The sequence below is a fragment of the Cervus canadensis genome, chromosome 19 (assembly GCF_019320065.1).
Source record: "Cervus canadensis isolate Bull #8, Minnesota chromosome 19, ASM1932006v1, whole genome shotgun sequence".
Taxonomy (NCBI): domain Eukaryota; kingdom Metazoa; phylum Chordata; class Mammalia; order Artiodactyla; family Cervidae; genus Cervus; species Cervus canadensis.
The window spans coordinates 45177055-45200865 of NC_057404.1; the positions used below are offsets into that span (position 1 = coordinate 45177055).

At 39.6% G+C, this 23811-nt stretch overlaps 1 protein-coding gene and 1 long non-coding RNA gene across 3 annotated transcripts in view; one reads left to right on the forward strand and one right to left on the reverse strand.

The window, feature by feature from the left end:
* LOC122422096 overlaps window positions 1-9630 on the forward strand; it is a 452617-nt gene extending 442987 nt beyond the window's left edge. The window contains exon 3 of the long non-coding RNA XR_006263728.1: window positions 9421-9630. This is a non-coding gene — a long non-coding RNA (uncharacterized LOC122422096). The remainder of the gene's footprint in view (window positions 1-9420) is intronic.
* Window positions 9631-14705: 5075 nt separating this feature from the next.
* DKK2 (dickkopf WNT signaling pathway inhibitor 2) overlaps window positions 14706-23811 on the reverse strand; it is a 121577-nt gene continuing 112471 nt past the window's right edge. For both annotated transcript variants that reach the window (XM_043438333.1, XM_043438332.1), the window contains exons 2-4: window positions 20579-20729; window positions 19125-19280; window positions 14706-16600 (exon numbers count right to left, since the gene is read on the reverse strand). In XM_043438333.1, the coding sequence (XP_043294268.1) occupies window positions 16350-16600; window positions 19125-19280; window positions 20579-20729 (558 nt within the window). In that variant the 3' untranslated portion in view covers window positions 14706-16349. The remainder of the gene's footprint in view (window positions 16601-19124; window positions 19281-20578; window positions 20730-23811) is intronic.

Consider the following 23811-nt stretch of genomic DNA (forward strand, 5'->3'; position numbering starts at 1 on the left):
GATGTTTTTATGTGGGAGATAGTGTAACATAATCAAGCAGAATGGTTGAAAAGAATGTTTCTAAATTCAGAAATATTGGTAGGTGATAACATTTACTGACTGTATGACTTGAGCAAATATTTTAATCTGGTCTATTGAATTGGCATAAAGAGCCAATAGGGTTGATACATAGGGTTATTGTGAGAATTAAATTTTGTGATTCATGTAAAGTACAGAGGAGTGTGTGTCATATAACAAGGGCTCAGTAAATGTTATTACAGAAAGTGCTGTGGGATGTGATGCAATGAAAAACACAATATGAATGTGGAGAAGGAGAGGATCACCAGGGGTCAGAAAGGTCTAAGGGAGAGTTCATGAAAGAGGTAAGGCTTCAGCTGTGGGGCTACTAAGTGGAGTGGGGAGTTATAAACTTCTTGGTGAGCCATAAATTTAAAATCTAATGGAGGAGAGAGGATCAGCCCCAATATATATAAGCACAAGTGTCAAAAACATGGAAAGAATGCCTAGGTCTCTAGAGATATGCATAGAAGTGCTAAAAACACAGGCAAATGAAAAGGATAAAGAGTGGGTGTGAGTTATTATAAAATGATTGGAATAGAACTAAGTATATTGCACTACTTATGGGACCAGATTGTTCCATTCATCCCTCCCAAATTAAATTTCACTTTCCTCGTAGGAGTCTTTTGCGGTTAATGTTTCCAAAGGGAGGACTTATCTTTTGTTTTATTTATTTTGGAGGAAACATACCGTATGCACACAGAAAATACACACACATGCACACCCACATCCCAAAAACGAAGCCCCAAAACTCTGTACCTTTGAAGACATTTATGCTTTTTGTCTCCTCATTTAGCAAATTAAAAAATATGGAAGGTATTTTAGAGAGGGCTCACAAGTACATGTTAATGGAAATATATGTCTGTAGAAAAATTTCAAGGATATCCTAAAGTAATGGCTTTCCTGATTTTTTTAATGATCATGATATATCCTGACTTTATTAGTACACTTTTCCTGATTAAGAACCCCCATTACGCTAATTAAAATAACACCATCTGGTTTTAATACTGCATAATAACTCTTCCTCCTCTTAATCCCAGGGCTGAAGCAACATTCAGTCTGGACCATGCAGAGGTCATGCGGTGTTAGCTTGCTTGCTGCTACAAATTATGGATTTGTTGGTGGAGGATCCTGAGAGATAGGGGTGCTGGAGATTGTATAAAAAGTAGGTCGAGGATCCAAAAGAAAGATATTAGAGTTGTATGCATACATGCTAGCTTCTTTTTAATTAATTAATTAATTTTTGGCTGTGCTGGGTCTTCGTTGCTCTTCAGGCTTTCTCTAGTGGCGGTCAATTGGGGCTACTCTTCATTGTGGTACGAGGGCTGCCCATTGCGGTGGCTTCTCATTGCGGAGCACAGGCTCTAGGCGTGTGGGCTTCAGGAGTTGCAGCTCGTGGGCCCAGTTGTGGCACACCAGCTCAGGTGCTCGGCAGCATGTGGCATCCTCCCCCGGGACAGAGATCAAACCCGTGTCCCCTGCGTTGGCAGGCGGATTCTTATCTACTGCGCCACCAGCGAAGTCCTGCATGCTAGATTCTGCTTTCAGAATGGATACTTCAGATTCTAGAGAGAAGACTTTTCAAGAAATAGCATTTCATGGATCTTTATGAATTAAGGAAGCAAGCCATGCGAACATCAGGTGGGAATGTGTGTATGGAAACTACACTAGGCAAAAGAGCTGAAGGAAGGGTGAGTTTGATGAGAACAACCTTGGTGAATTCAAAGAACAGGAAGAAGAAAAGCTGGACTGGAGTGGGGTGAGAGAAAAGGGAGAGAGATGGGAGAGGAGCTCTGAAAGACAGGCAGAGGCCAGACCGCATTGAATTTAGAGGCTATTCTGAGGGTAATGAGAGACTGGAGTTTTTGTAGCAGAGAAATCTGTGATATTTCCTTTTGTTACCAAATATACAACAAGGAAAGATCCCACATTCAATTAAAAAATAGCAATTGGTAATCTAATGCAGGAGTGGTGGCAACTGAAGAAAGTAAGAGACTCCAGCTCCCCAAGGCCCTAATCAGTTGCTGTTGGGCAGAAATGCAGATCCAGCATTTTCCTATAGTTCAGGTAGTATGTTTTCTTTTTCAGGAGGATCTAGAAATCCAGGTTTTTTATGGGGGGCTATATGTGAAGATAACATAGTTTTTATTTTATAGCTTTAATATTTTTATGTAAAAAATTACTTGCAAAATCATAGCTCTAGCCTTTTATGAGCATATGAGTAATGAATAACTGCTTTTACACACCATTAGCAGTTAGGTTTTCAGATAGGCTAGCTGGCATACCAACAAGGGCACAGATAACAGATTGTGGGATGCTAGGCAGATAAGAATAAGTGGTGACTCATCTTCAGAAAACATTAGAGATTCAGTGGATTGTCTTGGAAACATAAGGAGGAACAGAATAAAAGAGAAAGGAAGCAACCCTAATCAACAAGGACCTACTATATAGTCCAGGAACTCTGCTCAATATTTTGTAATAACCCAAATGGGAAAATAACTTGAAAAAGGATAGATACGTGTATATATGTGTGTGTATATGTAACTAAATCACTTTGCTATATACTGAGACAAGCACAACATTGTTAGTCAACTATACTCTCATTTTAAAAAGTTTACCCATGTTTAATCAAAAAGTCAAGCTATATCACATGCAGATGGAAAATATGTTTTTTAGAAATTAATCTTATATATAATGTACTAAAAGTCAGACTTTTTTGTAAAAAAAAAAAAACTTCCTGTTTTCAAAATAGAAATAATCCCCATTTTTCTAAAATCAGCATACAACCCAGTGCTTGTAAATTCAAGTGGTTAGTAGACAATACCGAACAAACTTGGAAGCCAGATGAAGCCCTGGCCTTGATGATGTAACATCTTGATGATGTTACATCTTGGCTTGCGTAGACTGTGGGTGAGAACAGTGAGGAGGAAGAGCACATTAACGTTTAGAGCTGGTCAGGTATCAGTCAGGTCCCTGGCAGGAAGCAGGCGGCAGACAGAGACAGGCCACTCAGGAGAGACTGATGGAGAGACTATTTAAAATGGTGTGGGCAGTGTTAGGAAAGAGCAACAAGAAATATTCACATCTTCAGGGCTAGGATTAGCATGAAGTAACGTTGGTGTGACTGAGGGAATCATTCCTAAAACCGGGAGAGGACTTAGAAGGAATATGCTCATCCCTACCTGTGGCCTTTGGTGGACGAACACAGCCACTGCCAGATTCCGCCACGTCAGGGCAGGAGCCAAATGCAGTTACACTCTGGGCTGTCTATTCTTTTTTTTTTTTTTTTTTTTTATTTATTAGTTGGAGGCTAATTACTTTACTGGGTTTTGTCATACATTGACATGAATCAGCCATGGATTTACACGTATTCCCCATCCCGATCCCCCCTCCCACCTCCCTCTCCACCCGATCCCTCTGAGTCTTCCCAGTGCACCAGGCCCGAGCACTTGTCTCATGCATCCAACCTGGGCTGGTGATCTGTTTCACTATAGATAACATACATCTATTCTTATTCCCAGACCTTCCTCGGGTGTCTTCCAATGGCCAGACCCAGAAAGGAGCTGGAGGTTTAGAGAGCCTCCCGACCGCAGTTGGTATTGGTCAGTCTTGTGGACACAGGGGGACAAAGGTGGGCCATCCAGCAGAGTCAGGCAACTCTTTTAAAGAGTGATTTAAAATACTTTATAACCTTTAATATCCATCCAGTAAGCATTAAAAACCTTTCCAATTTAAGATATTTTTAATGAAAACGAGTTACAAACTAAAAGTTGTAGCTTTTTTTTTTTTTTTAAACTAGCAAATTGTGGCCATTATGCAAAGTCTTTTCTTACCTGACTGTGATTATTCAAGTTTTTGTTTTCCTTAAAGGAAAGAAATGCTTCTCAAGAGTACTTTTCATATTCTGGTGAAAATTACTCATCCAACCCAGGCTTTCTGAGAAAACACAATCTTGAACTCACAGTTGGCCTCACATTCCTATTAAGGAGTTGGATGTAGTGAATGAATGGAGGGAAGAACGGAGAGCATCTGTGAAGCACAGTTTATAATATAAGAATCACCATTCTTCCAGGAACCGTTCAGTTCTCTAGGCCACACTAGGCAAAGAAGCAAAATATTTGTATAGTAATATTTTTAAAAATATATAAAAGAACTTGGCCCACAAGTAAAGCACAGGTGTCAAATCAAAGCATATTGGACGTGATTTGGGCAAATCTCCACCTTCACTTCCTCTGGCCCCCACTCCAGTGACATTGGCAAGTCATTTTGTTCAGTTTGTATTTCTGTTTCCCTGGCAGATGATTGGACCCTCTTTGAATGTATGCAGTCAAAGAGTGATTAACACATTTCTATCATGTGTAGTAATTCTGTGTATTATCTAAATAGGTATAATGTTTTGGTATAAGTAGCATAGAACATAGTGTAAACTCAGTAGAATCTTAAACTGATTTTTTGCAAAATAACAAGATGTTCAAAGAAGTAATGATTAATTTTCTAATATGAACTATGTTTCACAGCATAATGTGAGGTGACGTGGGATGGAGATTCAATCACTATTTTAGCATGTTAGTCATTCCAGAGCAAATTCTAATCATATACTCTCCAAATCCTGCTTTGAAAAATCCCATTCCTGCTTTCCATTCTTGTTGTGAAATTTTGAACTTTTAAATTACCTTCCAATTGTGTACCTGTCAAGTTGTAGATCGCTTATGTGTAAAATTTATAAACTTATTCTTGGTAACATTGTCCAAAATACTAATGGGATAGATTTGTCCCCTGGAAAGAAGTCGGTGGGGAGTAGTATCTACTGGAGAGAAAATGATGTTTTCTTCAGTTAGCCCACATTCTAGCACTAGCTACTATGATTTCAAGGGAAATAAGGAAAGTGCTTTAGGAAGTACTCAGTAAATCTTGAGAGTGAAAAAATGGTTATAAAAGATGTCCTTTAACCTCAAGTCTGATACTAATGAGCTCTGAGGTAGTAGGCAGGCCACAGAATACCCTATAATCCTGAAAAGGGTCATCATTTCCAAATGGAGGCAGCATGGACTAATTGATAAGAGTGCAGAGTCTGGCTTCAGAGAGTCAATCTCAAATCTTGGCTTCACCTCACTCTGCTATAGAGTAGTTGCTGTGAAAAGTGACCAGAGATGACAGGGAGGCATCAGTAAGCCAGCACCTGGTCCACAGTCAGCCTTCGAAAGAGACAGGAATTGCAAGCATATTATAAGGAATAAAGCATAGTAAGACACTTGATGGCATTTCTGAAGCAAATAAGAAGTGCTGTGTAAATAGTAACGATTATTATCATCACTTTTGTGTATGTTTCCTATGGGAAAGTCCTTATGAACATTCCTCTTTGCCAATTGACGATGAGATAAGAGCTGGATTCTCAGTAAGATGACTTGAAGCATCAGAAAGGAATGTTGGACTAGTGCAGTGTTCTTTTCGGATAGTCTCTAAATCACTGTTTTTTTCTGAGAAGCCCCCACCCATAGCAACCAGTTTTCAGCCAGTCAGTCCTCCTTTTCCAGTGCTGCATTTGACTTATTTTGAAGCTACCAAAACAAAGATTTTTCCAAGGAGAGCTCGCGTAACAGTCCTGATTCTTGAACTGCCACTGCTTTTCTTTCTTCCATAGTTACTCTCTTCAGCCTGCCTCACTCTTAACACTGCGTAGTTTCCCTGCCCCCAAGGTGGGTTTTCCCTGTTAAGTAACAGATACCCACTCTCCTCTGTAACCTTAAAATAGGTTTTTGAGTGACTTCACACTCATTTACAAAATAAATCCTGTTTTCAAGGGTTTTTCTTAAACCACTTTTATTTCAAGAGAAGTTAGCACAGCACCCCCAACTTTTCCTTAGGTGATATTCAGTTTTAATAGTCCCAAACTGAAGCCCATGGTATACTGGGGGCATTTACTCCCCATAGAGAACTCAGGGTCCCTTAAAATGTAAAAATGAATTTTGCTATATCTTCCTCTGAGGCATTATTAAAAGGTAGCATCACTATATTTTGATCTTAGAAAGTTATAAGACGTGGATGTATGTTATGATTCCTGTGCAATTCCCATAGACATTGCTTAGTCTTCCTGTTATCTAAATAAGCTTGGTGTAATGGCATACAATTGGGCACAGAATAAATAGCTATTGAAACAGGCAAAAAACACAGCTGCCAGGAGGAATAGCCAAGATAGAGAAATAAATGGTCGATAAAATGATCTCAATTTCAAAGTCTGCCTGAGAAGCTTAAGTAGGACTTAGAATATTTGACATGCACTAGCTGATCTGATGTTCTCCATCTGTTACTGGGCCCTGGAGGCTGACTGGCCATTAAACACACAATGATGACTGGTGTAGCAGGTGCAGTGAAGTGGGAAGGTGTGGAGCAAATAAAACAAGCCCATGGCATCTGTAAGAAATGCTGACCCCCAGGAAATTTTAAAAGGTCGTGCACTGTAGTATTCATGACGTATGTGTGAGAAGTATGATGGCCAGTGTATTTCTCATGAAAGTACTTCAATTACTTGCATATTGTTATTTCTTTAGAATCCCCAGGTCCTACACTATACAATTACTTAAGACTCAAAAGAGAACTATGACTTGCTTTGACAAATGGCCCTTTAATGCAGTGCATTGGCCCAGTGTCAATGGGAATGTTGCCTGAGCTACACCCTTCGCTAAAATAGTTTTCTAAACCGACTGCTGAGAGTCAACCGTTCTCTTCCTGTAAGCTTTCCTTGACACTCTTTGACATCTGCCTCAAATTGAAGCTCCTTATTAGCACCTTTTAGTATTTCCACCATGTCTCTCCATGCATCTCATGCTCTCTCCCCTCAGTCTCTATGCTCTGGCGCCTGTTTATTCCCTTTTCTATATCTTCCCGATACCCTTCATCCTTTCATTTGTCTGCAACTGATTCCAGTAGCGCATCCAACAAGTTCTCTCTTTTTATTGATGCAATCCCTCCTTCATATAACTTTTCATTATGTTCTCAAGATGTCTGGTGAGAAACTTACAAAGGGAAACTTTCTAAAGAATTGTCAGTATTCTACTGAGGGCAATTTTTTATATATTAGCTATGACAGCACTGTTCAGGGAAGAGGTATTTTTTTAATCTTTCTTTTCTCATCAATACTTTCTCCATGTTCTTGATCCTTATATGAGGCTAAAGAGGTTTTACTTTCTCTCACAAGCCCTATCCAGATCAACAGCATATCCAGTTGCCTCTGTCTCCAGCATATCCTAAGCCCAGTGATCTGTCAGAACTTCGATCTTATCTCACCATTTAAGTCACTAGCAGTTCTTGCCTGGATGTGCTCGTCTCTTTGCTACATAGCAGCTTAGGTGGTCCTTTCAAAGTGTGTGAATTCATGCTACTCTCCTGCTCAGAAGCTCTTGCCAGCTTCATATCTCTTTCAAAATAGATGTATTCATGATGGGCAGTAAGGGTCTACACAGTCTGACTCAGTTCTTTGTCTGACCTCATCCTCTTTCTCTCTTCCCTCACCCATTCGACCCCAGTCTGCCTCTCAACTTCTTCCCATGGTCAAATGTTTACTTTTGCTCTTCCTGTGACACTATTTATCCAGATCACCCCTCATTTCATTCAGGTTTCTACTCATGTTTGCTTCCTCTGAGAGATCTTCCCTGACTGCAGAAGCAAAAATAACCCTCCTCACCTTCCTCTGCTCCTTTACCCTGCTTGGGTTTTCTTCATAGGGCTCCTATCTCCTCTCCTGTAGCATTTTTACAATTGTTACTTAGTTATTTTCTGCCTCCCAGCCATTTCCCTGAAAAATAACTGGAGGGTAAAAACAATGAATGAATAAGCTTTCCTGGTTTGGTTTTCTGTTTCTGCCTGCTGTGCCTACAAAGTTGCCTGGCACCATAGACATTGCTCTTCATGAGTACGTGTTGAGGGAAGGAATGTTAAATTGGGATTGTCTTCTATGCCCCTGTGCACTCTCTGCTCAAATAATTTTCAGAAGGATCCGTAGCAGTTTTATTTCAGGAATGTGTGTTGGTGTGCTTCTACAGTTAGAAGAAATGCAGGCTTGAGGGAGTAAGGAATTCCACGGTATGAAGCCGTGGAAGCAGCCACTGCAGTACAGTCCCGAAAAGGTCAGCTTGCAGGAGCCTGTGGAGGCCACAGCACCCAGCTAAACCTGTTCTCAGATGAGCACTGGTAATGCTTTGAATATGCTGAGAGCAAGAGAAGACACAATGAGGCCCACAGCATAGCAGGCTTCCAAACTAAGCAGATTTACAGGAAGATGGCAGCACTTCAACTAACAGTCTCTAAAAGTAGGTGAAGAACATAGCTGGGTTTCTCCCTTCTCTCTACCCCAATTTATGGTAAACTATAGTTCTGTAGCTAATATCTTGGTAGGACATTTTCCCCACGTAAGTTTAGGTATATAGGCCCATGGGCTCCAGACAGCTAATTTGGATTGGTTGACTTTAGCAAAGCGAAAACAAAGATTTTCTCCATCCATCTTTCTTCACTCAGATTCCAAGCATCTCTACTGTGGTTTTTGACAACACCAAGTCCTAGATTTGTTAATAGCACATTATCTGAGATATCTGTTCTATGAGGTAGAGATGGGCTTCTTTTCTCAATGTGGTGACAGTTTTTACTTAATCTTGTGCATCCTAAAATTTTATTGGCCTTTTTAAAAGTGAAAGTCTCTCATTCCAGTGAGACACAGTCCATTCCATAGCTGTTGGAATCCCACTTCACCCAGGCATCCAGAACTGTTCTGGCAACTCAGAGACTGAGAGAAGGAATTTGCGGTTACCAGAGGGGAGGTGCTAGGGGAGGGATAGATGGAAAGTCTGGCACTGACAATGTACTGTGTACTGTGATTAGTTGCTCAGTCGTGTCCGACTCTTTGTGACCCCATGGACCATAGCCCACCAGGCTCCTCTGTCCATGGGGATTCAAAAGGCAAGAATACTGGAATGGGTTGCTATGTCAGTCTCTAGGGGATCTTCCCAAACCGGGGATCAAACCCAGGTCTCCCGCATTGCAGGTGGATTCTTTACTGTCTGAGCCATCAAGAAAGCCCACTGACATGTACACACTACTGTATTTAAAAGAGATAACCAATAAGGACCTACTATAAAAAATTAAAGTGAATTAATTTACAGTAAACAAACAAAAAATAACTCCTCTGGCTGAGTCAGAGCAGAATATGGAATGAGGGAAAAATAATTTAGCTGTGAACTTGAGGATTTTGAATTTTGATTTCCTTTGACTCTATTCTGTAGAGGAAAATAGCAAATGTATAGTATTATGTCATTGGCAAACAGCCACAGTTTTACTTCTTTCCAATTTGGACTCCGTTTATTTCTTTTCTAGGACTTCCAAAACCGTGTTGAATCAAAGTGGTGGCAATGGACATCCTTGCCTTGTCCCTGGTCTTAGAGGGAATGTTTTCAGCTTTCCACCATTGAGAATGATGTCAGCAATGAATTTGTCATATATGGCCTTTATTATGTTGAGGTAAGTTCCCACTTACCGCAAGAGAGATAAGAGAGATTTTATCTTAAATGGGTGTAAAATTTTATCAAAAGTTTTTCCTGCCTCTATTGAGATGATTATATGGTTTTTATTCTTCAATTTGTTGCTGTGGTATATCACAATGGTTGATTTGTGGATACTGAAGAATCCTTGCATCCCTGGGATAAATCCTACATGATCATGGTAAGTGATCCTTTGAATATATTGTTGGATTCAGTTTGCTACTGTTTCATTGAGCATTTTCATATATATGTTCATCAGTGATATTGGCCCGTGATTTTCTCTTTTTGTGTGATGCTTTTGTCTGGTTTTGGTATCAGGGTGATGGTGGCTTCATAGATTGAGCTTGGGAGTGTCCCTTCATCTGAAATGTTTTGGAAGGGTTTCAGAAGGATAGGTGTTAACTCTTCTCTAAATGTTTGATAGAGTTTGCCTGTGAAGCCATCACTATTTCAATTTCAGTACTTGTGAAAGGTCTGTTCATATTTTCTATTTCTTCCTGATTTAGTCTTGCAGGGTCATACCTTTCTAAGAATTTGTCCATTTCTTCTGTGTTGTCCATTAAAGATAGGAAATATAGACTGATTTCTCTGGACTTCAACTTATGGTTTTAACATGCAACAACATATAAATTTTGTACTTGAATTCATTCCAGGAATTTTTTGAATGGAAGAGGGTGTATATTAAAAAGTGGGGTGTCTGTTTTGTCAAAATTTTATGACTGAAGTGCTTTTATACATTTTACTACCAGATACACATGTTATTTAATCTCACTACAGAACCTCTAATCAACTATATTAGTAATATCATGGACATAATTTGGATCATAAAAAGGAGGAGGCAGCTATTGGATTTTTTTTTTTCCCAGTCCTGAGGATAGTGTGATTTTAGAGTCGGTTGAATTAGTGAACTATTTTCATCTGTTTTACAATTTTCTGGGGATAAAACCTAAATTGCATAGAGGATCCATAAAAAGGGAGTAATTGGCATTGGGGAAATGATCTCATCTAGTAGATAGCTTCTCAGATTTTGGCTACAACCCTTATCTTCACCATAGTCAATAGTTATGTTCACTTGATTAATATAAAGATCTGGGGAATAAAATGGAGAGAAGGTCTTCTTTTCTAATCCTTAATTTAGTTTTATGTGAAATGTATAATAATCTTTGTCTCACTTCATCCCTCACTCACTCCTTTAATATGGTATGAATTATCCAGTTTTAGAGAATTTCAACCAAGAGATGCTTGAATGATAAATGCATTGTTCCATATTCTCTTCACCCTTCTTCTTTGGCAGTAACTTCCAGAAGGAAGTGTCTCATTCGATTCTGCCCAGGTATATTGTAAGTTTTACCGGGGCAGCTCCAACAGGTAGCACTGATATTGTCTGGTGTTGCCTGACAGTGGGCATGGATTCTGTGTCCTTGCCCACAGATACATGCCGCACTCTCCATTATTAACTTTATCAGCCACAGGGTTATCTGTCATGTGCCTTTGTCTCTTAACTTTTTTCTCAAATGGTCTCAATTTGAGGGAAGAAAAAAGTGTAATTGATTGTTTCCTTTTTTTTTTTTCTTTTTTCTTTTCTTTCTTTCTTTATTTTTTTTATTAGTTGGAGGCTAATTACTTCACAACGTTTCAGTGGGTTTTGTCATACATTGATATGAATCAGCCATAGATTTACACGTATTCCCCATCCCGATCAATAAGGTATTGTTTTTTCTTGGCTAAAAAGAAAGTCAGGGCAATTCATCACTTCTCAGAGCATCTCACTGTGCTCAGTGGAAAAGAAAAATATCACCCATATGATTGTTATAATCTAAAAATACACTGTAGCTTGGAAATCTGAATGTTCTCAATTTGAATAAATGGATAACTATTTGTGAAAACACCAAGTGACTAATTAGAATAATGTGGGGAATTATTTCAGCCATGCTTGAGATGTCTTCAATCCTGACCTCTAACTATCAGACTGTTTTAGCTTCATTAAGCTGCCATGGCTGTACTTAATTCATTCCACTATGTCACAGAATGTTTATTTTCCACATTTCTACCCAATAACATCTAATACAACATGCTCTCTTGCAACCACTCCCAGTCTCATAATTGATGAGTAATGTTTGTCAAACACTCCTGACATCTTTGTGTTCAGGAAGAAGGGGAAAAACCTTCCAGGGAACTAGATTTTAGTTCATGGGGGCCCTCTGTAGCCACAGGGGTAAATATAATTTGTAATTTATTTGTGCCATACCAGAATGAACCAATACCTTAAGCATATTGGTATTTATACTTGGAGAAATTTTGACCTAAAGTGAAGATTATAAGAAACACAGTAGGTGACTTCAAGTGTTTTAAAGAGGTTTGTGGAATATTTGTGTTCTAAGATGTTTCAGAAGGGGATAAAAAGGATAAATGGGTAGAAACACAAGTTAGAACACTATAGATTTAATAAAGAAAAAAAATCAATCCAGTCTCTCACTCATGTCCAACACTTTATGACCCCATGGACTGCAGCAAGCCAGACTTCCCTGTCTAACACCAACTCCCAGAGCTTGCTCAAACTCATGTCCATCAAGTTGGTGATGCCAACCAAGTATCTCATCCTCTGTCATCCCCTTTTCCTCCTGCCCTCAATTTTTCCCAGCTTCAAGGTCTTTTTCAATGAGTCGGTTCTTCCCATCAGGTGGCCAAAGTATTGGAGCTTCAGCCTCAGCATCAGTCCTTCCAATGGATATTCAGGACTGATTTCCTTTAGGATTGACTGATATGATCTCCTTTCAGTCCAAAGGACTCTTCAAGAGCCTTTTCTGGCACCACAGTTGAAAAGCATTAATTCTTTGGTGCTTAGCTTTCTTTTTGGTCCAACTCACACATCCATACATGCTGCTACTGCTGCTGCTAAGTCGCTTCAGTTGTGTCCAACATGGTGTGACCCCATAGACAGCAGCCTACCAGGCTCTGCCGTCCTTGGGATTCTCCAGGCAAGAACACTGGAGTGGGTTGCCATTTCCCTCTCCAACGCATGAAAGTGAAAAGTGAAAGTGAAGTCGCTTAGTCGTGTCCGACTCTTAATGACTCCATGGACTGCAGCCCACCAGGCTCCTCCGTCCATGGGATTTTCCAGGCAAAAGTACTGGAGTGGGTTGCCATTGCCTTCTCCAATCCGTACATGACTACTGGAAAAACCATAGCTTTGACTAGATGGACCTTTGTGGGCAGAGTAATATCTCTGCTTTTTAATATGCTGTCTAGGTTTGTCATAGCTTTGCTTCCAAGGAGCAATGTCTTTTAATTTCATGGCTGCAGTCACCATCTGCAATGATTTTGGAGTCCAAGAAAATAAAGTCTGTCATTGTTTCCATTGCTTCCCCTTCTATTTGCCATGAAGTGATGGGACTGGATGCCACGATCTTAGTTTTTTGAATATTGACTTTTAAGTCAGCTTTTTCACTCTCCTCTTTCACTTTCATCAAGAGGCTCTTTAGTTCCTCTTTACTTGTGCCACAAGGGTGGTGTCATCTGCATATCTGAGATTATTGATATTTCTCCTGGCAATCTTGATTCCAGCTTGTGCTTCATCCAGTCTGGCATTTCACATGATGTACTCTGCATATAAGTTAAATAAGCAGGGTGACAATATACAGCCTTAATGTACCCCTTTCCCTATTTGGAACCAGTCCATTGTTCCATGTCTGGTTCTAACTGTTGCTTCTTCACCTGCATGCAGATTTCTCAGAAGGCAGGTAAAGCGGTCTGTTTTTCCCATCTCTTGAAGAATTTTCCACAGATATTGTGATCCATACAGTCAAAGGCTTTAGTGTAGTCAATGAAGCAGAAGTAGATGTTTTTCTGGAACTCTCTTGCTTTTTCTATGATCCAACACATGTTGGCAATTTGATCTCTGGTTCCTCTGCCTTTTATAAATCCAGCTTGAACATATACACATACATGGTTCATATACTGTTGAAGCCTAACTTGGAGAATTTTGAGCATTACTTTGCTAGTGTGTGAGATGAGTGCAATGTGCAGTGGTTTGAACATCCTTTGGCATTGCCGTTTTTTGGGATTGGAATGAAAACTGATCTTTTCCAGTCCTGTGGCCACTGTTGAGCTTTCTAAATTTGCTGGCATAGTGAGTGCAGCACTTTCGCAGCATCATCTTTGAGGATTTGAAATAGCTTAACTGGAATTCCACCACCTCCACTAGCTTTGTTCATAGTGATGCTTCCTAAGGCCCACTTGACTTCACACTCCGGGATGTCTGTCTCTGGGTGAGATTTCTTAATGACTCTCTTTTGTATATAGTTCTTCTGTGTATTCTTGCCACCTCTTCTTAATGTCTTCTGCTTCTGTTAGGTCCATACAGTTTCTGTCTTTTATTGTGCCCATCTTTGCATGAAATTTTCCCTTTGTATTTCTGATTTTCTTGAAGAGATCTCTAGATCTCTAGACAACTACAGCTGTTCCACCATGATATAAGTACCTAACCATAAACTTCCTTGGATCATCTCATGGTGATGTCATCCAAAGGATTATCTGCTAAGACTGCAAAATCAGACCCATCTGTCCAGTTAACTCTGAGAATCTGTGCTTCTTAAAAGTTTTTCCCATAAGCAAAACACAAAGAAATTTGAATTCCATTTTTGAAGGCAAAATTTTTAATATATTTTATCTTATTATACATTTCCCCTAAATTACAATGTCAATAGCTGCAAATATATTCTGCTACAAAGCTTTCTGTAAGAAATATCTCTATAAGAAAATACATCTCATTAACATTTCCTGTAAATAAATTAGTTCAAATAATAATTTTTGAAGGGATGTACATAAGGGAAGTAATGCAGAAACCAGATTTTAAATGTAATTTTTGTATAGGAAATGTTTCCCTGAAATGTTCCATTTTCACGTTGCTAAGCTTATAGAAACCTGTTTGTACAGACTTTGGTTCTTACTTTTTGTTTTAACAGACATGTGGGGAAAAAATGCAAATCTTAATCATACTAGTGAACGTATGTGGGCAGGTGAAATTCTTAAAAGACATGCAGGCTCAGGCTCAGTTTCTACTCGGAAAACTTGAATTTGAGACTGCAAATGAGGTTTAAGTAAATGAAAACTATGGAGTGATTTATAGTCTATAAAAGAAAAATTCCAAAGTAAAAAGTATAAGATAACTTTTTGGCTTTAATCTCTAGACATAATATTAGAACTGAATAGAACTGAATAAAGTAAAAAGTAATAAAATGGATGTAAAAATTTAGAACCTGTGGTATCTACAGATTAGCAAAATGTAGATTTGACAAGTTATTCCATTTATAATTTTTAATCTCAGTGACTGTAGAAGACAGAAATTGTATCTTTGGCAAAAAAACAAACAAACAAAAAAAAAAAACAGCTGTTGCAGAAAGAGTTGATACTGAAAAAAGTCAGATGGTGCCATCAGCCAGTTAGAAAGCAGCTTACCAAGAGCAATGGAACCTTACTATCCTAACTGCCTTGGAGTCCATTTAATGAGGCCTCCTCAAAATAAGATGATTTTATGACCTCAGAAATTTAAAAGAAATATTTTAAGGTCAAGTAGTTACCTCACACTGAACTCATCTGCATAGTGAATACTGTGATAGCAAATCCCATGGACACCTTCCATGTGGGTTATGCAGCCTCGGGCTTCACATATGGAAACTCAGCTTGTGCTTCAAATACATGATCCACTTGTTGCCAAAACCTGGAGAGTTGACAAGGTTTTCCCCATTCCCTTTCTGTGCTTCAGTGCAGAACAGATATATCTTGTTTCTTTTATCATTTTTACTATACTGCAGAGTATGTGAAGAGTAAATGTCTAGTTCTATCTAACGTAGGGAATGCCAAAGCTTTGAATAATATGCTCTAGTAACTTTTACTTTGGGCATCTTAAAATTTTTACAACCTGCAAATTCTGCTCTGTGTTATTCACAGTGAGTATAATTTGGAGAATAAGATGAGTAGGAATAATGCACAATCAAGAGATGCAATTTATATCCTCTAGAAATCTGAATGGATTATTTTGGTCTTATTCTGCTGGTTCTTATTAATTGTAGCTGAAATTAAACTTTTCAAAAATAGAAACAAGCAGCTTAAGGAAAAAACAAGGTTTTTTTTCCCTGAAAGACTTAAAGACCTGTGATTGTTTTGAAATTATGTGGAAAATATTGACTGCTTTTTTCCTACCAAGGTCTTTAATTGAGCAGTAAGAAGTAGTGTTCCAAATTAAAAGGTGATTCTATGGTGCAGATTCTCTGTGCTCCATGCTTTTATTTCCCATTAAACAATTCCTCTTTTCACGTTTTAAAGCCTGTTGTATACCAGGGTATATGGGGACTACTTTGTTTAAATAGAAATAAGGCTTTTCAGTTATTTTTTATAGGCAGTCACCACTGTGAGAGAAATTGATCCTCCAGCACAACCTAAGCTCCTGGCAAGTCACATGGTAACATCAGTAATCTCTCTGTGTGCCTTTTTTTTTTTTTTTTTTTTTTTTTGTGAGTCATGGCATCTTCACAAATGTGTACATTATTTACATAAACAAGTTGCATGATGGAAAACACACTGATCACACTGGTCACCCTTTCTGATCTTCCATTTTCTTTTTCTTTCTCTTTCTTTGATCTATGTTCTTATCATATTCCTCATTTTACCCCTTCTTCTGAAATCCAAATCCCACTCTCCACCATGCTATAATGCATTAAATACATGGATTCACAGTCTGCTCCTGATGCTTGTCTTCAGAGGTGGTCATATCTTCTGACAGACGTGGAGTCTGGCTTTGGAGGAGTAGGTGGCATCTTTCCATACTTTACAAGATAGGCCTTTTGCGCAGTCACACCGCTGGAAGATTTCCAGCCCATGTGAGCCCTTCTTGCGCTGCTTGGTACAGACTTCCCCCTGATGGAGCACTGGTTTGCAGATTTTGGTCCAGAAGTGGCGAGCACAGCAAAACCCTTCAATGCAGTCTAATGATCGTAGACAGGGATCTCCTTCATGTCCTAAAGAAATGATGACCAAAAGATTTTACCATGACACTGTAGGAGAAGAATCTACTCTGCAATCAGAAGCACCTAAAGTATTTGTACTTACACTATCTTCCATGATGTCTTAGAGTCATATCAATTGACTTTCCCTCTAATCATGTGAACCAACTATCATCTCTTTCCATTGTTTGCTGTCTGAATATTAAGTTCAATGAATAGCTAGGATGGGGCTGCATCTTCTCTTCACCTTGGTATGGTGTGACCTTAGATATTTCTGTTTTGTGTTGTTGTTTACTTAGGTGAATGACAATAAGTAAAAAGAAATGCCTTCTATTTAATTTGCTACCTTCTTGGAAAGAGTAAAACAAACTCTGAGTCAAGAAGGCTGAAGTTGTCTGTACCTCCTAAGGCCAGGTATCAGTTAAAATCTAGCCAGGAAAACAGAAGCTGAGTATTGAAAAGAGAAGATACTTAATGCAGAGGACGGGTCACACAAGCAGTGAGTTGCGAGGCTAGAGAACTTAGAGAACTTCGAGCTGCCCCGCAGGAAGCCACCCCGGCATTTAGGTGGAGGGCCGGGGGCTGGGATCCTGGCAGAGGCTGAGGCCCCAGGAAGTGCAGCTCTGCCAGAAACACTCCCAGAGGCAGAGAGAACCCGTTGGCCTTCCCCTCCTCTGCCTCTGAGTCTCTCACCACAGCCAAACCCCTGCGGCTGGAAGCCCCCTAACAGGGAGTCTAAGCAATGAAGTCTGTGAACTGCCATGATACAGAGCGGAGCAGAGCAAGGGCAAACAGCCGCAGGGTCAACCAAGAACCCATCAGAAAAGTCACGGGGGCACAGGTCTGGGGATTCAATTCAGTAAGAGGATGGCGTCAGCAGAGAGCACCCACGGGTCACAGTGGGGTTGATGTGTAGCCCGCAAGCTTCTTTGTCATCTCCCAGATTGTAAATACTTCTGACTTTTTAGGCCATGTGATCAGTGTCACAGCTCTTCATTCTGCTCTTGTATCACAAAAGCAGCCATAGATGGTGCCTAAGTGAATGGGCAGGGCTGTGTTACAATAAAACATTATTTACAAAAACTGGCAGCAGGACAGACTTGGCTCATGGGCCGTAGTGTGCCAAGCCTGGTCTAAAAGGTTAGCTGTCACCCTGGATGTCACCAGTCCCACTGTGTGAATGTGGACACAACTCACTAGCCATCAACATTTCTTGCTAGCTGCCATCAGAAAATTACACATATAATTAGCTAACGGTAATTAATAAATTAGAAACTGTACTGTAACACAGATATCTGTCAGAATAAACATGGACACTCATGTACTAACAACTTCTCAGATAGCTCAGCGGGTAAAGGATCTGCAGGCAATGCAGGAGACAGAGGAGATGGCAGGTTTGATCCCTGGGTCAGAAAGATCCCCTGGAGAAAGAAATGGCCACCCACTCCAGTATTCTTGCCTTGGAAATCCCATGGAAAGAGGAGCCTGGTGGGCTACAAGTCCATGGGGTCAGAGTAGGACACCACTGAGTGACTAAGCGCGCATGTACTAACAAATGCATGTGATTTCAGTTGGATAGAAATAGGAGATATGGGTAAAGGACTAGGCATTCAGGAAGTGTAGACAAGGGCTGGTTGAAGAGGAATTGTCAGTCACTTTAACCCTACTGATAGAATCATTAGTATTTCAGGTTGGACTAACACGTCAGATATTTTGTAGGATACTAGCTCCACAGAAGGTAAAAATGTGGAGAAATGGTTTTATGGTTAAGTAAACTAGGGAAATACAGTGTCTAAAAAAGTTAACCTGTTTCCCTCATTGCTGAACTTCTCAGAGCCTTCACTATATCAAAGTTTATTTTAAAGTTCCCAAAATGGGCAGATACATTATTACAAAACTCTTGAACACACAGGCTGTTTTAGTCATATAATGTCTTGAAAGAATATTGCTCCATAGAATACACTTGCAAAAGCCTCCTTTGAAAGTAAAGGTATTTCTACTTTTCAAAAGTTTACTATTAGTGATTAGGCTTACCAAATATTTTAACACAAGGAAGGGAATTTTTATGGGCATACATAATCCCTCTAGAAACCAATTATTTTTGGAAAATTGATTTATGCATAGTATATTACCTGATTGTTTAATGAAATAAAATTTCTGAATCTGCAAAGGTGAGAAAAGGACTCTAAATCTTAGTAATTTAATTATACGGCAGCAAAAATTTTCCCATTTATGTTTTGGAATGCTTTATTCTTGATTATGGAAGAGAAATGCTTGTGTAAAAGATTTATTCTAAATATCCTGTAAAAAGACTGATCTATTTAGAAAATGGCATGGTTAATTGGAGTACCACAATTCTTGTCATATGTATTTCTCACAATTTAAGATCTTAAAGAAACCTCTAGCATCCTCAAAATTGATAAGAAATTCAGTTAAAATCTTACTATTACAGTAACTCCCCATTATTTTTTTTTCAAATTGCACTCAGAAGCAATGAAATTAATTATCTACATTTCTCTGGAGCTACAGCTATCCCCACCTTTTATATGCGACACCTTAGTGTGAGGTCTTCCTAGGTTCTGCCATCCCAGGTCGTGGTTTGAGTGATGGCCGTGGTTCCGATCTCTGTGCCGAGTGCTGTCCAGAGCTGGGATATGAGGGGTTAAGATGCTCTCGGTGACGGGGATGCAGATGCCTGGAGATGGTCAGATAATTAGTTATACTTGTTCAGTTCTATAAAGTGTGTTTCTTATCCAAGTATTTTCCCGATGTGAAGTATGAGGCCATGTATCTACCATCTATATAGACTTGAGAACTCAATAGTTTGGACCTAAGCCAGGCTTTCTTGATTTGAACCTTGCCAGTCTCATGACCAAGTGACCTTGGGCAAAAATAGGGATAAAAACAGAATTCCTTTCATGAAGTTACTGTGAATACATATAGGAAGAGTTGAGAATAGTGACAGAGTGAAGTATTATCAAATCTTAGTAGCTTAAAGGTGTCGGATCAGACATCTGTGTTCAGGATCAAGGTTCCTTTTTTAATCAAAAATATAATCCCATCTACTCTGTAAACATCTCTAATGGGATGAGGTCTTCCCTTCGTTTCTTGTCCAGGGTACTCTCAGTAGGACCAGGCCTACAGGTCAGGAACAAGTGTAAGAATATGAACATGATTATGATGTTTTGCATTACTAGTTGTGTTTCTGATCACGTTCTGCAAGTATTTAATCATCTACCATGTGTTGGAGATTCTTCATTTCATCATCAATGCTGAACTGTCTGCCCATAAGGTCACTGAGATTGGCTGAAGGCTGAGTAACAAACTCCTATGTTTCTTTTTGGAGGAAACAATCACTCCATCAGCATTTGTGTGTGCCACAGTGTGGGGCTTTCAAAAAAGGACACCTTGAGTGTGAGAATCAAGGTATGAAATTGGTATGAAAATGAAAACAAGCTCACAAGTGTATTGCTGAATCACAGGTTTCTGTCTTTGGTTCCTTTGCATATAACCGCTTGTTCAGTGGAATATGACATCTAGCTATTTATATGCAACATTTCAACATGGCAAATCCTAGGTCAGCATAGATTATACATTACAACAGGTGATCAGAGCCCAGGAAAACGGAGATTTGAGAGGGACAGTAAAGCACTCGCCTGCAATGCAGGACACACAGGTTCGATCCCTGGGTCAGGAAGACTCCCTGGAGAAGGGAATGCCCACCCACTCCAGTATTGTTGCCTGGGAAATACCATGGACAGAGGAGCCTGGCAGGCTCCAGTCTGGGGGGTCACAAAAAGTCAGACACAACTGCGTGACTAATAAACACACACCAGGTAATCTCATAGATTTCTAAACCCTGATCCCATTCCTGCCAGTTTGGAAGTCTCCTTACATTTTAGAAGTATGACTAAGGAGAGGGCAGTATAACTCGGTATCCAGGTTTCCTACATGAAAGGAAAGAGGCCCATCAACACGGAATGAGACCTTTACCATTATTGCAGCGGGTACCAGGACAACACATGCCATCTCTATGGCAGCGCTTCTTTTTCCTTCGACACACCATGCAGGCTGACGATCCTTGGTGAGGACTGTGGCAGTATCTCCCAACTTCACATTCCTTATCACTGCTACAAGGGTAGGCCTGTCATGAAGTAGAACAACACCACCAAAAGCAAAGATTAGATTTTGTAAGCAAAAAGCTATTGCACCAAATCGTGATGGAAAATCAGAATATTTCCCTCCTCAAAGGAAATATACCATTTAATAATGTTCTGAGCAGAGGTACTACGTGGTAACAATTACTTAATTAAGGGTTTTATAAACATTGATTGCTGATGGTGATGACAAAGATAAAGTTGACAGTATTCATACATTTTCAATGACACGACTTTGGGGTTAGGATTTAGACTTTATTTTGATTCAGTTCAGTTCAGTCACTCAGTCATGTCCGACTCTTTGCAACCCCATGAATCACAGCACGCCAGGCCTCTCTATCCATCACCAGCTCCCGGAGTCCACCCAAACCCATGTCCATTGTGTCGGTGATGCCATCCAACCATCTCATCCTCTGTCGTCCCCTTCTCCTCCTGCCCTCAATCTTTCCCAGCATCAGGGTCTTTTCAAATGAGTCAGCTCTCCACATCAGGTGGCCAAAGTATTGGAGTTTCAGCTTCAGCATCAATCCTTCCAATGAACACCCAGGACTGATCTCCTTTAGGATGGACTGCTTGGATATCCTTGCAGTCCAAGGGACTCTCAAGAGTCTTCTCCAACACCACAGTTCAAAAGCATCAATTCTTCAGCACTCAACTTTCTTTATAATCCAACTCTCACATCCATACATGACCACTGGAAAAACCATAGCCTTCACTAGACAGACCTTTGTTGACAAAGTAATGTCTCTGCTTTTTAATATACTGTCTAGTTTGGTCATAGCTTTCCTTCCAAGGAGTAAGCATCTTTTAATTTCATGCTGCAGTCACCATCCGCAGTGATTTTGGAGCCCAGAAAAATAAAGTCAGTCACTGTTTCTCCATCTATTTGCCATGAAGTGATGGGACCATATGCCATGATCTTAGTTTTCTGAATGTTGAGCTTTAAGCCAACTTTTGCAGTCTCCTCTTTCACTTTCATCAAGAGGCTCTTTAGTTCTTCCTCACTTTCTGCCATAAGGGTGGTGTCATCTGCATATCTGAGGTTATTGATATTTCTTCCGGCAATCTTGATTCCAGCTTGTGCTTCCTCCAGCCCAGCGTTTCTCATGATGTACTCTGCATATAAGTTAAATAAGCAGGGTGACAATATACAGCCTTGACGTACTCCTTTTCCTATTTGGAACCAGTCTGTTGTTCCATGTCTGGTTCTAACTGTTGCTTCCTTACCTGCATACAGGTTTCTTAAGAGGCAAGTCAGGTGGTCTGGTATTCCCATCTCTTTCAGAATTTTCCAGAGTTTATTGTGATCCACACAGTCAAAGGCTTTGGCATAGTCAATAAAGCAGAAATAGATATTTTTCTGGAATTCTCTTGCTTTTTTGATGATCCAGGGAATGTTGGCAATTTGATCTCTGGTTCCTCTGCCTTTTCTAAAACCGGTTTGAACATCTGGAAGTTCACAGTTCACAAATTGCTGAAGCCTGGCTTGGAGAATTTTGAGCATTACTTTGCTAGTGTGTGAGATGAGTGCAACTGTGCGGTAGTTTGAGCATTCTTTGGCATTGCCTTTCTTAGGGATTGGAATGAAAACTGACCTTTTCCAGTCCTGTGGCCACTGCTGGGTTTTCCAAATTTGCTGGCATATTGAGTGCAACACTTTCACAGCATCCTCTTTTAGGATTTGAAATAGCTCAACTGGAATTCTATCACCTCTACTAGCTTTGTTCGTAGTGACACTTCCTAAGGCCCACGTGACTTCACATTTCAGGATGTCTGGCTCTAGAGCCCTAAAGAGTGAATCTGGAGGCTCAAAAAATAGCTGTAATTGTTATACTGCCACTGATTTAAGTTGTAAATGAAATGGCCTAGTCACTCTTTTTTACCCACTGAACTAGCATAAGTAGAAGGTTACATAGAGCAACAATGGGCTGTGCTAGCAGCTAAAATATATCTCCTGCCCATTTATGGAACAGCTATTCTAAGAGTGATTCCTCAGTTCCTGCCTGTGAGGAACACACAGACAGAGATGCTTCCAGAGATTTTGAAGCAATGAAACTTTGGGACAGAGAATTCAAGGAGCAGCTCTTCACTCCACATTTAGTGATAAGCAGCAGCAGAATTCTGCGTGGTCAGAGCATGCTAACTCCAGTTATATGATTATGTTCTCAAGAAACAAAAAAGCAGACTTGCGACATACAAAAATAGCCCTACAGGCTATTTATACAGAAAGGACTTCAGTTCCTACATTTCTCTACCAACTTGTTGATTCAGAAGGCTACTTAAGCAATGTCATATATTATCTCAAAAAATACACTTATATACACACTCCAATTATATATTCCTTATATCTAGGAAGTTACTGGAATTCTTAAAATGTCCCTGTTTTCAGAGACTGAGAATTGAGAAACAGAAATATCACACCACATATCAGACTAACTCATATTTTGAGGCATGTTGACAGGGAGACTTATTTGGAAGTTTTTTTTTATTGCTGTGGTTGTAGTTCATTTTTTTCCTACTTTTCACAGTAATGCATTTTTTTTAATTGCAAAATAAAAAATAAAAAAGCAATATAGTTTTTAAGCAAGCATAAATGATAGGACTAGAAAACTACGGGATAAAGTTTTTGTGACTCTCAAATAATCAATGTGGTTTGAATGTTTTACTTTTGCAATGAGGTTGATGACTTTACCCCGCGTGCATTGCTTCTCCCTCCCCCCAGCCCTCTCTTTCTTCCATCGCCTTTTCTCCCTGGGCCTTTCTCCTGGGTATGTTTGTATGTATGCGTTCAGCTCCCTTGTGTTTTCCATTTAGATCTGATCATGTTAGAAAGAGGAAATAAGTGGGAAGTTGATGTGTGACTCTGGAAACTTTACTTGTTATTTGATGAAAAAAGATAAAACTTTAACATCATTACAATTTACTTTTACCCTAAGAAGAGAATAGAAAATAGAAAAACCTCTAACTTCAAATTGAAAGTGTTTTTGAAGCCTTACACACTGGCAATATTTGATGCCCACTTTACAAGTGAAGCCAGATAAAACTATAAAATTAATTTGGATATTACTG